The sequence below is a fragment of the Heterobasidion irregulare genome (assembly GCF_000320585.1).
Source record: "Heterobasidion irregulare TC 32-1 unplaced genomic scaffold scaffold_10, whole genome shotgun sequence".
In the NCBI taxonomy this organism is placed as follows: domain Eukaryota; kingdom Fungi; phylum Basidiomycota; class Agaricomycetes; order Russulales; family Bondarzewiaceae; genus Heterobasidion; species Heterobasidion irregulare.
In genome coordinates, this window is record NW_009258206.1 from 1,644,690 (window position 1) to 1,657,178 (window position 12,489).

At 52.8% G+C, this 12,489-nt stretch overlaps 7 protein-coding genes across 7 annotated transcripts; 4 read left to right on the forward strand and 3 right to left on the reverse strand.

Annotated features, from left to right (window-relative positions):
* Window positions 1–626: 626 nt before the first annotated feature.
* HETIRDRAFT_65332 (uncharacterized protein) lies at window positions 627–1,408 on the forward strand (the record flags this gene model as incomplete). The annotated part of the gene is made up of 5 exons (XM_009552216.1): window positions 627–684; window positions 758–775; window positions 832–1,075; window positions 1,226–1,308; window positions 1,376–1,408. The coding sequence occupies exons 1-5, from the start codon at window positions 679–681 to the stop codon at window positions 1,406–1,408; spliced, it is 384 nt and encodes a 127-aa protein (XP_009550511.1). The 5' UTR covers window positions 627–678.
* Window positions 1,409–1,708: 300 nt separating this feature from the next.
* HETIRDRAFT_411721 (uncharacterized protein) lies at window positions 1,709–2,594 on the reverse strand. Its single transcript, XM_009552755.1, has 3 exons — window positions 2,300–2,594; window positions 2,005–2,108; window positions 1,709–1,927 (listed from the first exon to the last, which is right to left on the reverse strand). The coding sequence occupies exons 1-3, from the start codon at window positions 2,456–2,458 to the stop codon at window positions 1,849–1,851; spliced, it is 342 nt and encodes a 113-aa protein (XP_009551050.1). The 5' UTR covers window positions 2,459–2,594; the 3' UTR covers window positions 1,709–1,848.
* On the reverse strand, window positions 2,561–2,883 carry HETIRDRAFT_421685 (uncharacterized protein; the record flags this gene model as incomplete). The annotated part of the gene is made up of 2 exons (XM_009552756.1): window positions 2,561–2,617; window positions 2,674–2,883. 2 exons carry the CDS (start codon window positions 2,881–2,883, stop codon window positions 2,561–2,563), a joined length of 267 nt encoding a protein of 88 aa, XP_009551051.1.
* A 1,516-nt stretch (window positions 2,884–4,399) lies between these two features.
* On the reverse strand, window positions 4,400–4,937 carry HETIRDRAFT_242588 (uncharacterized protein; the record flags this gene model as incomplete). The annotated part of the gene is made up of 2 exons (XM_009552757.1): window positions 4,400–4,569; window positions 4,691–4,937. Coding segments are annotated over 2 exons (417 nt in total), but the record flags the coding sequence as incomplete, so codon positions are not given.
* A 138-nt stretch (window positions 4,938–5,075) lies between these two features.
* On the forward strand, window positions 5,076–6,633 carry HETIRDRAFT_151984 (uncharacterized protein). The gene is made up of 5 exons (XM_009552841.1): window positions 5,076–5,477; window positions 5,569–5,809; window positions 5,861–6,039; window positions 6,102–6,178; window positions 6,236–6,633. The coding sequence occupies exons 2-5, from the start codon at window positions 5,722–5,724 to the stop codon at window positions 6,348–6,350; spliced, it is 459 nt and encodes a 152-aa protein (XP_009551136.1). The 5' UTR covers window positions 5,076–5,477; window positions 5,569–5,721; the 3' UTR covers window positions 6,351–6,633.
* Window positions 6,634–7,816: 1,183 nt separating this feature from the next.
* Window positions 7,817–8,836, forward strand: HETIRDRAFT_454831 (uncharacterized protein; the record flags this gene model as incomplete). Its single annotated transcript, XM_009552758.1, has 1 exon — window positions 7,817–8,836. One exon carries the CDS (start codon window positions 7,817–7,819, stop codon window positions 8,834–8,836), a length of 1,020 nt encoding a protein of 339 aa, XP_009551053.1.
* Window positions 8,837–10,132: 1,296 nt separating this feature from the next.
* HETIRDRAFT_247449 (uncharacterized protein) lies at window positions 10,133–10,559 on the forward strand (the record flags this gene model as incomplete). The annotated part of the gene is made up of 3 exons (XM_009552759.1): window positions 10,133–10,247; window positions 10,307–10,470; window positions 10,527–10,559. Coding segments are annotated over 3 exons (312 nt in total), but the record flags the coding sequence as incomplete, so codon positions are not given.
* Window positions 10,560–12,489: the final 1,930 nt, after the last annotated feature.

The following is a 12,489-nucleotide window of genomic DNA, read 5'->3' on the forward strand; positions in this document are numbered from 1 at the left end:
TACAGAGGCTGACGCCACAGCAAGAAGAGCGAGAGTGAATCGCATATTGAGAGTATCGGTGGTCGATAGCCGGTCAACAAGGGGTCGGAGCAACGAGCGTAGTTGACTCAAGCGCGGCTACAGGAAGCGAGAGGAGCGGAGGGCGCAAAAGACTCGAGTGCTGGGACAAGGGAAAGTCGGAGACAGACATCGCGTAGGCTTTTATACGCCCGAGGGAAAGAACGAACTGTGTGACAGTATGTACGTATGTACGTCTGCTTCCCTGGATATCCCGATGACCACAGTGATGAGGTATTCTTCGCCCCGAGAGCGTACCTGTACCTGGACGCGAGGATATCTTGCGTGGATGATAAAGGGAAAGAAATGCATTGTGCCATCGAGAGCACAAAAGGGAACGACGGACAGAGGGACAAAGGGAAGCCTTTGGGAGACTCAATGCCAGGTGCGCTACCACGTGCGCGCCCGCGCACCTGACACCCAGACACCTGCGCGACTGGCTGCCCAAACCCGGCCAAAACCAGACCCGGCGGGCGCCGAGCAACTGTAAAGCACCAGCAAGCCACCCGAACCTTCGTGTGCGCGACGGAGTCTGGGCAGCGTGCCCAAACAAGCAGCCCGAGGCTCTCATCGCTCATCGCATCGCGCCCGCCGCACGCTCAAGCAACCCTTCAAGACAAAATGGTCGTGCGTACCCCGTTTTCCGTCGTTGTCGCCGTTGGCCCCGCCGCAGACGTCGCTGACCCTCTGAATCCCCCAGTCTACAAAAAACACCAAGGTACCCCCTCCCCCTCCGACCCCATACTCGCCACGTACTCACCCGTCCTCGCTTAGACTGGCGGCAAGACCCGCTCAGCCCTCCAGGACGTTGTCACCCGCGAGTACACAATCCACATGCACAAGCACGTCCACGGACAGTCCTTCAAGAAGCGCGCCCCGACCGCCGTTAAGGCCATCGTCTCCTTCGCCCAGAAGGCCATGGGCACCACTGATGTCCGCATTGACCCCAAGCTCAACCAGGCGCTCTGGGCACAGGGCATCAAGAGCGTGCCCCACCGGGTGCGCATCAAGCTCGAGCGTGAGTCTCTTCTTTCATCACCTGCACACGCTTGCGCGAGGTACAAGAATCAGAAGGGTTGGAGGACATTGCATACAGAAGGACGCGAGAATAGGAGGAGGTCACATGTGAGATTGAACGGTATACTCATCTTCCTTTTTTCGTTCATAGGGAAACGCAATGACGAGGAGAACGCCAAGGAGAAGCTTTTCACTTACGCGTCGCATGTCTTCGTTCCCCGGGGCGGCTTCAAGGTGCGCTTGCTGTTCACCTCATTCATTCCCCTCCAGTTATGCCAGATATTCACATATCGACAATCAGGGCCTGCAAACAACCGTCGTGGACGCCGAGTAAACGGTTGGCCTGTAGCGTACCTTGTCGTGTTTTCCTTTCCTGCCTTGCTTTTATTGCCTCCATGGTTTTCCTGCCATGCACATCCCACACACCGTCATGCATGTATGCTATCCTGAATTCTTCGCACTATGTCAGTGATACAACACAAAAATTTAAATGGCTGTGGGAGTAGCAATATATTGCTGGGGAGAAATGTCGCATTTAGCGTGCTCCACAGCACCTATTTACCAGAGCTTTCATATCAACGCAACATACGGTATTGTAGCCTTGGCTTATGCATGCTTGCTTGCTCATGAAATCGACAACGTAAAAACAAATAGAAATGAAAACGCATGTATCTCAGCATAAGTGGACTACCCCCATCCTCGCTCTCTCGAAGTGATCGCGATGTGCATGTCGTATGAAGCAGGGGGGTGTAACGGCTCGGGGGCAAGACACGCTTACTTGCGCGAAGACGTCTGCTGCTTGATGACCCGCTTCACAATCTTCGCTTCCTCGATAAGGAAAGCGCGGACGACGCTGTGGGGAGCCCTTAATGAGTTTCTGCCGACGAGGCGACAGGCGCCTGGAGTATGGGGCAAAGGAGAAACACGTACCGCGACCGCACGCACGTTCCGCATCGCGACCCGCCGTACGCCCTGCTGACGTTCTTTTGAGTCTTGGAGATCGTCGCGTACTCGCGCGGGCGGAGCGCAGGGATCTATTCCATCCAAAGACCCGGTTCGACAAACAGCCCGACCATCCCATCCATTCCCGCACCATCCAAACCAACGTCAATTCCGTCCCGACAAACAAACGACCAATCCCACGCACGCAGGGCGAAAGTTCAGATACAGAGCACGATCAGAAACGGATGCAAGGCGGAACGGGAGGAGGCGAGGCAAGACGCACCCCACTGAGCTTGCTGCCGCAGTCGCCGCACTTGGGCGCGGTCGCGAGCTTTTTGATGTGGTGGTAGCGGAGGACGCCGCCAGGGGTCTTGACGATGCGTCGGCGGTTCGACGTCGTGTTGTACGGCTGGCGCTTGCGGAGGGTGACACGTTGGGCCATTGCGGTAATTTCTGGGCATGCAAGAGCACGAGCACGAGCACGAGCGAGACGGAGGTTTGGAAGAGGACGAGAGGTTCGGTGAGGACAAGTTAGTGTCTATGCCTAGAACGGGAGACCTCCTTCCGCGCGTAAAGACAGACTCACAATCTGGAAAAAGGCCTGGAAAGCGGAAGGTCAGCACTTCAGTACGCAAGCAAAGTAACGGGGGGACGCACCTTGAGGGGGTTCTTGCTGTTGAGGCCGGCGCCGCGGGTACTGTCGATATCGGTGTCGTAGTCGGTGGGTGGGAAACTTGCTGACGGGTGGCTTGAAACTGCATAGTTCTCGCGGAATTTGCCGCAGTATGTCAGGCAACGATTACGTAACCACCTCTCCTCTCGCGGTTTGGACAGGATTTCTCTGCTTGTCTCCAGCTTCCGTTCCATGCACTCATACCATTATTCTACTGGGCTTTCGAAGCACACTGACTCTCTTGACATCGTATCGCGTTTCTCTAGTTTTGTTTCTTCACACAATATGTGGGCGGCTACAATCGGCCGTATTCGAATCTGAGCCTGTCTATGCTAGAGCCTCTGGATTCCCCTGGATCCTGGAGACTGTCGTCCGTATAGTACGATCTGATTATCTCTGGAATTCGGCAGCAGTCAGATGTCGCACGTCTAGGTGGGATAGGACCTTTTGCGGCACTTACTCCCTGGTCTAATATCTTGTCCACGCGTAACGTCTTTGAATGCACCAATGTTCGAATGTATGCCTATTTAAACAGTCAGAGTTTATTTGTCTTGACTTGCTCTCTGCTGTATGTCTGGTTATCAACTGCTTGTCACAACCTAGGCAGTCGGAACACCTAATTCGCAGCTAATCTTGATATCATCGATGAATGACATGTTCAAATTAAACCAATCCGTCCCGATATTATCCAGGTGAGCATGCCAGATGAGTCTCATTCAATTCTGCGGTCGTTCCGCTGGAATTCGAAATGCACGGTAAGTGAGTACTGTTGTGGCCCAATGCTTCTTCAAACCCAATCGATAGTGGATGTCTCACCAAACTGAGCTTATATCTTTATCGTCAGGTCGAGCTCGACGATCGCATCGCTCAGATTTCGCACGATATTAGGCAAGTTTGACTTTGGACGGCCAGCCTAGAAGCCGGTATCTTATTCGCCACTGGAGGAACAACTGATAGATATGCCCATTGGATAGCTGCCTTACTAGACATCTAGGATCGTGATCATCCGCCTCTCAGTACGCGGCGAAATCTCTGATCACTGGCAAAGGCAAAGCCTTACCTTACTGAAAGGAAAGCTGAAGAGCTTTGACACAGTCGTGAGATGAGATTCGAGAGAGGCCGGCCTAAATCAGAATTAGTCCAAACGGGCTGTGATTCAGGTGTTCCCGGATATCGCTGGAACCCGACGAGATGTTCTGTCGCGACCAAGAGCTACTAAGGGAATACGTACCTGCAAACGGCCAGTAGGATGTATGTTTTGCAGAGTCACGTGGGAACATCGTGCTAGTGTTCGCCCTGCTTTGATGGCGGTCGACAAGGCTGAAGGATGTCTATTCAAAGCCTGACAGGCCTGACACTCTCTCATTTGATGGCTTTGGAACTATTTCTAGATTGAGTTGAGCAAAAATACGTTTTGGCAGTCGCCAATGGCGAAGCAAGTCCAAAGACAGTGAAGCAATCATCTGGAATCCGGCTTCGAGCAGTACAAAATTAACAAGGACGACAACAAGTAGGATAACTTACAACAGCTAACAAAATAGAGATCACGAAAGGTACCATTCAAACCGCCCTTCCTTTCCCCTTCCTATTCACGTACTTTACCATTCCTACCGTGTCGTGGAATGTGTCTTCCGAGAATATCCTAAGACCGAGGATCGCACTCCGGGGTGAGTCTTCATCAAGCGTTAAATAGGCGTCTGTGTCTGCATTGGAGAGCGGTGGGCCCATCATGGTCTGCATGATCGCGTCGACGTTGTCCGAGGAAGGCTGTGTTTCGAGCGCGATGCGCGACCCTTGCAGAAGCATGCTCTCGATCATCTCGTTCTCCTCGAGTTGCTGGACATGCCACCGGAGAGAACGCATGACTTGCTCGAACATCACTGTGTGTACACCGAGGTTGATTTCCACGAGGAAGCGCATAAGCGAGCATCAGCCATGGTCAGCAAAGCACTCCAGGGCGAACACAGAGGATGTGGATCATTGATGCATGAACGGGCCTACATTTCTCCTCTGCAGCAGATTTGGGCTTTGGCAGCAACAGCGACTTCGACTCGGCGCTGATCTCGTGTTCTCTCTGCTCGTGGAGACCCAGACTCATAGCAACTTTCTCCTCAAACTCTTCCGGGGAAAGGTCGAGGTCGGATTGGGAAGTTTCATCTGGGCCGTACTCGGTGTTGATGGAGCCGCTGGGCGAGGCTGCGCGCAAGACGGGAGTGGCATAGGGGAGGTCGCCGGGATGGACGTGGTGAATTCGAGACGACTGAGACATCGTACACGTTAACTGGAACCGGGAGAAGGTGGGAAGAGTCAGAAGGCACGCAATGGCTGTGGCCACAACACGATCTCGTTTGAGTCGACCGCGTCCATCGTTCTCCTTGTTCCCGCCATCATCCTCGCCGCATCCCAGTTTGAATATTCCCCAACGTTCCTGCAGATGTCTGACCTTTCTTGGCAATCCTCCTTTGGACGTTTGAGTGCTAGAATTTTTGATGCCCCCCACATCTGATGACGCCTGTACGTACTCTCCCGCCATCTCCGATTTGCAGATATTCCTTTTGCGTCACCTGCTCTGTCGATGGAACCCCACTGCATCTGTGGTTCACACCGCCTGGTATATCTCAGTATTGGGCGTTTCAACAATGGACATGACTATCAAAGAAGCCGAGCTCGAGGGCCGTATTGCCGTGGGTGCAAGACACCAGGGTGATAAGAGATTAATCCGGAGCGCTCTGAAGCGGTGAGTGGGGGACCGCTTGTGGAATCGAAACTCTAATTCAAAGTGCAAGCGGTGAGAAACTGCTAGGTCTTTTTATGCCTGGGACTTCTCTGACAGAACGTAAACTCCGTTATATATCCTTACCGTCACCCGTGTCCGCCAGGTTTCCCGCATCGCCATCTCCTTCGCGACGGTGTCCACCCTACGCAGCACTAGCCTTTCTTTTCTGCAAACATTTAGCTTTCGGTCTACCTGTTGTCTTTCTTCGCTTCGCCACCGTCGTTTCCGACGTAACTTAGTATTAGACTCATCTGCGATGCATTTCTCCGACGTTGTGCTGCTCATTGTCGCGTCAGCTTGTACCGTGTCGGCGTCTCTCGTCCCGCGTCAGGCGGTCTTTCCTAGTGCGTTCACCTCTCCACCATCCATCGCACTGTACTGACCGTATTGGGCAGACTGTGCTCTTCCATGCCTGACTTCGGCTAACTTCGGCTCCTGCAACACGTCCGACATTGGCTGCTTGTGCAGTTCGTCCGCGTTCATAGACTCCGTCGCCCAGTGCATTCAGTCTGGATGCAGTGGGACCGATGTCCAGAAGGCGTTGTCTGCAGCGCAGACGGAGTGCGCGAATAACGTGCGTCTCGTGCCACGCGCTGCCGTCTTCCTTCGCTGATTCGCATCTCGGTGTGTTCACAGGGCGTGACACTCCCGTCCAATGTGATAGCTGCCACCTCAAGCGTGCCCTCCGCGTCAGGTGTCTCGACTTCCTCTGCGTGCGTCCCAGTTCCTTCCTTTTTGATCACCAGGCGCGTGCTGATTGAGATGTTCAGGCCCTCTGCCTCGCCCTCCTCCGCCAGCACCACCACCAACGCAGCCCTCACAAACCAGTTTGATGCCCTCTCTGGTGCTGTCGCCGTGCTTAGTGCCGCGTGGCTCGCCCTCTAACCACGATTCATGATGGTTTGGAGTCTCGCCCACCTTGCCCCCGCCACATTCACACACCAAAATAGCAGTACCGACTTGAGTCTTCGCATCTCCTTCTCCATCCGGACTGCCCTCGCGTTTTGATTGATTCTGATTTCGTTCTTCCACCTTTTCTTTATTCGTGCGTCAGGACGTGATTTGCCGTGTTTGTAACACGCGTGTACGACTAGCTGTATCTAAAAGTGTCGGATCCCTTGCATGTCTGCTCTGTTTATGATCATCTGGGGCGAGGTATGTCCGCCTCTAGAGGCAAGTTCTCAGCAAATGCGTCGGGCCTTCAAATCTGTGGCTTCCCCGCAACGATGAAGTGCAAGGGCAGAGCCAAGCTATCCAATCCCCATACTGGACAAGCGCTCCGCTCCACTCGCTCTAACATTTTGCTTCGATCAATCGCTGCGAGAATCCGAGGATCAGCCCGGCGCCCTTGAATGATTCAGGTTCGCACAGAAGTTTCATCGATATTTCGGGTTCTCATACCGGTCTTTCTTGCATACGATTGCAGCGCTCACCATAAACTCAGGCTATGATTACACACGGTCAGGTCAATCAAGTCTAGGGCCCAGCCGATCTGTGCATTATACCATAGATGGATGGGCTACGAGAGAATTTGTGTTTGGAACACTGACTAGGGGGCTGTGTGTGTTGGCGCCTTCGTGAGTTGTTTTGACGTGACCCGATTTTCTGCTGGCAGAAGAGCTGACAGCGCTGAACGGTATCAATCGCTCAACGGGGGTGTTGAATATTTAGGAGGCCTTAGCACACGCCGTGCACGGACGGCAGCATTTCGTATCTAAGAACATTCAGTACTGCGCAGCCGTGTTATCAACGACTCGTTCTATCACACAAGTCAAGACCTGTATCAACCTAGGATCAACCTGCTGCGAACCCTTCGGTCGGTCTCTGTACGTGCTGCGAATGGTTGATCACCAGGAACCAGAGTCTGGCTTAGCTAGTCGTCTGAGTTTTCCTATTCCATCAATAACTTTTCGACCGACTTCGGACTGTGATCATATCTGATCCCTGTGATCGTGCGTCCGCTGCGGTAATGGAGAGCAGGCGATGACTCAGCCTGCGCTGCCCTATAACCGACTGGCTTCGCGCTTGCGCAGGGGATGCGCGTCAAGTTATAGTTCTCGTACTGTTCTCAACTTTGAGTACTGATACTGATATTTTGTGAGTCCTCGGCGGTTTGACTTGGGGTCGTATGGTTCTGATAGGTCTCAACTAACGGTCTAGCCAAGACAAGTTGAAAGTTTGTCAATCTGTTATTGCCGGTAATACAGTAGTCGGTGGGCCACACTAAGAACTTTGTGTCGATTGTGAGTGTCATTGCTCGATAGAACTCATGTACAATGCTGTCAATTGATTGGCGTGTTTCGGAAATGACCCGACCCGACCACCGCAGCCAAATTCATAGATCTACCGACATGGATACACGTCGATTCCCAACAGAGATCCTTGTCCTGATATTTTCCTACACCATCTCGAATCGTTATGTGGGCCTTTACCCTCACGAGTCACCAGTGCTCTTGACAAGGGTCTGTCGCCACTGGCGCAATGTTGCTCTCTCGACGCCACTGTTATGGTCGGCCCTTGAGATTCGCGACCTCCCGCCGCTGGAGCTGTGTGATTCATTCTCCTATTCTCTGGCAACTTGGCTCTCCCTTTCCGATCCTGTTCCCCTGTCCTTTCGCTTCCGAGCCTACAGAAAGCACGAGGCCGTACTCCCCCATTATCTCAATTGCCTCTTCGAGCACGCATCGCGTTGGAAGGAGGTGTTTCTAGATGTGCCAAACTACGACTTCTTCTCCACAGCACCAGCTCCCCAATTCTGTGCGCTCGAATCGTTGACCGTCCGAGGATTTCAGGCCGATGATCCTGTCAATCACACGCTTCGGTATCGACTAGGAGGACATCCAGGCCCAAAGCCGGGAATTCCCTCCGGCATGTTCATCGTGAGCTGGATGGCAGGGTGCAGTCAATCGCTGCGGACGCTTATCCTTGACACGTCGACGGTGAATATCTCCGATGCCGATCTGGCGTATGCGCTTAGCGGACTCAGGAATCTGAGGTCTCTTACACTTGCTGGCTATAAATACAGCGAAGTCCTGCTGAATGCTCTCACCCTCACGTTCTCGCCCAGTGGCCAGCTCGAGACAGGTCAAAATGCCATGTTGGAGGATATGGCCTTGTACATCTACTTCTCCGCAGAAGTCCCATCCCTCTTCGTGGCCCTCGCCAACATGGTCAAATCTCGATGGCATATACCTCAGAATGCCATGGACCGCGCCGCCACAGCGCGCTTGAAGACGTTCGGCTTGGATGGCCGCACTTGGGGCGGCATGGCTGCGGTGGCGCCACGTGAGACGAGCGTGATGAACAAATGTCGCGCCGAAGGGCTTCACCTGAAGGATAATGGAGTGTGGCAGTTACTGCTCCAGGTGTGACGCTCGGGGAGCTTTGCTGTGGAATGAGTGACCAGAACCATCCCGAGGAGGGATCCTCTCATTCTTATGGAAAAAGGCAAGTCATTATATTCCTCAATAGTATCATCGACTGATAACTTTCTCTCAGTCCGACACTGCGGATGGGCTTGGACACACAAGGCAGCAGATCTTACTCGCGCATTCCGTCTATCTTATCATGTGTCATGTGCCTTGTCGATGCTGATGGCTTCATACGTCGTACGCAGCCTGTCCAGTTTGTTACTAATCATGAGTGCCTTGCTTTCTTCTACTTTATGCTGCTGGACCTGTCTAAGAGACGGAAGATCACAGCTGTTGATCCGCAGCCTCGAGAGGTTGTTCGGAGAATCCCGATGAGTCCTTCGTCTGGCAGTGCTGATTGAAGGAAATGTGATCGCGGGATGGTCATTCCTACTGCCATACTTACAGGCGAGTTTGAGATGTTATCTAGGTGCATTTTCTGACCCGCTCTTTCGACGCCTTAGAAATATGTACATGGCAAGAGCCCGCGTTCCTATTTCCATTCTCAGCCAAAGCTGCATAGCTATAGGAGTGATATCTGAGCCTTTCGCGGCCGAGTTCGATTCCGTGAATTCCAGTAGTCAAATGAGAACCACAGGTTTGTTGATGTGCTCATAGGCAATTGAACTCCGAAGAAGTGAGTGCTTTACGTCTGCTTCGAAATCTCTTCCATTCATCCCGCTCATCATTCCGTGTGCATTCCGGCGGACCTCCACGGTGCTGACGGTGGTGTTTTCCGAAAATCAACCCTATTGTGGAAAAAATTCTCTGGTTTTCATGACCCGATCACTATATACTCATGACCAGGATCAGAGCACATGGCTCGTAATATTCGGATGTCCTGCTCGTCATAGCAGTGGATGGGTTCTCGTCACAATCCCTATCATTTTCCGAAAGGCGATGCGACAGTGATGTCCACCTCGGCGGTGCGTCTCGCCTTGATGTTCCTACTCCCCCGCGTGAGTGGGTAAGGCCCTCACCTTACAGGCACTGGTTTCTCCATACATTTCCCCAAGAATGGCGGGAGGGGCCCAATGGCCATATCGGCCAAAGGCGTTAAGTACTTGCGCATGCTGCCCCTTTCTTCAGCTTCTTCTTGCCTCTTGTCTATTGACTGACCGGTTAAATATTGTACATGGCTCGCCATATGACGCCGCCCCCAACGGACCCGAGCCATGAGGATATCATCTGGCTGTCAGTCGACGATTCTCCTTCTGCGAGTGCTTGATCTCATCTCTTCTATACATTGTTAGGGCGGGACCGCGACTCCTCGGGATTTTGTTCAACTGGGGCTTACTGGGAATTCTCACGACACAGTTGTATATATACTATCTCAACTTCCCCAAGGATCGTCGTGCTGTAAAGCTCCTAGGTAAGCCCACGCCTCGGCGATACATTATCAATTGACAAACGACTTTGAGCCTGTCTCAGTCTACACCTTGTACTTTCTTGACTGGGCCCAGACATGTTCTGCTACGTACGACGCGTTCCAGTGGTTTGTGTATGGCTGGGGAGATATCCACGCGCTCTATGACTTGTTCACTGGCTTCCTCAACATACCGATCCTCTCGAGCACTGTAGCCGGAGCTGTTCAGGTAAGGATTGACGGCGTAATGCTACTCCAGTCTTGAGCTGATGACTGTGGCTGTAGATATTTTTTGGCTGGCGTATATGGATGTTTTCAGGATCAAAAGCTTTGTTTATATTCGTCATTGCCCTCGCGCTCCTTCAGCTCGGAGGAGGCGCAGCGGTGGCCTACTTCGTGAGTCTGCCAAGCTCTCAGACACTTAAAACCGTCTGACCTTTTCGCTATCAGATATACAACGACACGAGCGAAGTCGCGCGCTCGATGGGGCTGGTGCGCGCCGTCGGGATTCGCCTCGGCGGGAGCGCCGTGGTCGACACTGTCATCGCCACCAGCATGACTTACTTTGTGCGCGGCCGCCATCCCACTCTCGCTCCGCGCTCTCACTGATCGCCCTGCACCGTGCACAGCTGCTGCGAAGCAAAGACAGGGCGGTGGGGCGCATGAACAACGTGCTCACGCGACGTCAGTCCGCGCTTGTCCTCCATTTCGATCACGCGCACGCAGACCTACTGACCTTCCGCTGCCGTCTCGCACAGTCGTGCGCCTCACGATCGAGACGGGCACCCTGACCGCGATCGCCGCGATCGTCGACCTCGTCTTCTTCCTCCGGGCACACAACGCGCTGCACCAGGTCTCGGGCGTCATCCTCGCGAAGCTCTACAGCAATACTCTCCTCGTCATATTCAACAACCGCATGGTCATGGCTGACCGTCCATCGCACCCTGACCCCGGTCGCACGATGCCGCAATGGCAAAGCTTGGTGTTCGATAGCGGAAGCGCGCCGTCGGACGTGATCCCACTCGACATGTCCAAGGCAGCCAACTCGCGGGTGGTTTCGGAGAGCGACGGGTTGGCCATGTCGAAGATGAGGAGTCCTATTGCTTTAGAAGAGGGCCGAGGAGCGGCGCAGTCGGCTGGATGATGTTTTCGTGAATATCCACGCCAACTGACGTGGTGTCTTTTTGTTCTTGCTTTCTTTTGGGAACAGTACATCGTCACGATTCTCCGTGTACACTACTGGTGATACCACTGTATTGCATTTATCTGTCGGCATGTTATAAATATTCATTACGATTATCATATGTTGCGCATATTGGCGAGCAGTATCAACGTGCGTTAGCGGTTACCCTTCAAACGAGACTCTTGCCCTCTGGAACTCTGGAACCTGATCATACATGGGAGCACATTGATTGCAGCTTGCCAGAAGTATGATCAGTGTCAATACACATATCAGCCAAAACAAGATAAGCCGCTTGCGACCGTCTTCTAATAACTTGACTGGCGGGGGAAGCACCTTGAGGCTGACTGCCAGCCCGACGAGGAAGCACACCGCACTTCACGATGTCGTGCTCTGGCGGTTGGTGATAGCGCTATAGGCGTAGCAAGAGAGTACTGGATGCCGGCGTGATGCGAGGAGTATCATCTACTTATGCGGCGTATCCGTAAATTTCGGTATTCTGTACCGTTTGATGGATGCAACAAGCAGAAATCAGAGAAAGAAAAGAGGGGGGAGAGCGGACAGAATCACGTACCACTAGAGTCTCCTACTCTTTCATCTCCTCTCAATCTTGCTATTACCCATGCAGTGCCTTCCGGTCATCCCACCCTCTTTCTCGTCATTGGATAATAGTGATCAGAGCGCTAGAATATCCGAGAAACTGATGGAGGTAGCGCGAGATGAGTGTCGGGGAATGTCGCTTTGACCGCTAGCTCGTCATGAGTACATGACACGCAGAGTTCAACTGTGAGACTTGTGTGCCTTCATTCAGATACATGCAAAAATATGAAAGGATCTAGATAGAAACGAACAGTGTAGAGAGATACGATAGAACTAGTAAGAAAATCGAAAACTCACTTCAGGCCAGACAACATAAGCGATGCTCTGGGTCACCCACTTGCTGCCTAGAATCCTAGATAGCCCCTACCAACAAAATCTTGTGCCCTGAGCATCGCCACTGAATCTCGCAAGTGAGAAAGCATGAACGCGATGACCGCACACTGGTTCAGGAATTTGTAGATCACTTGA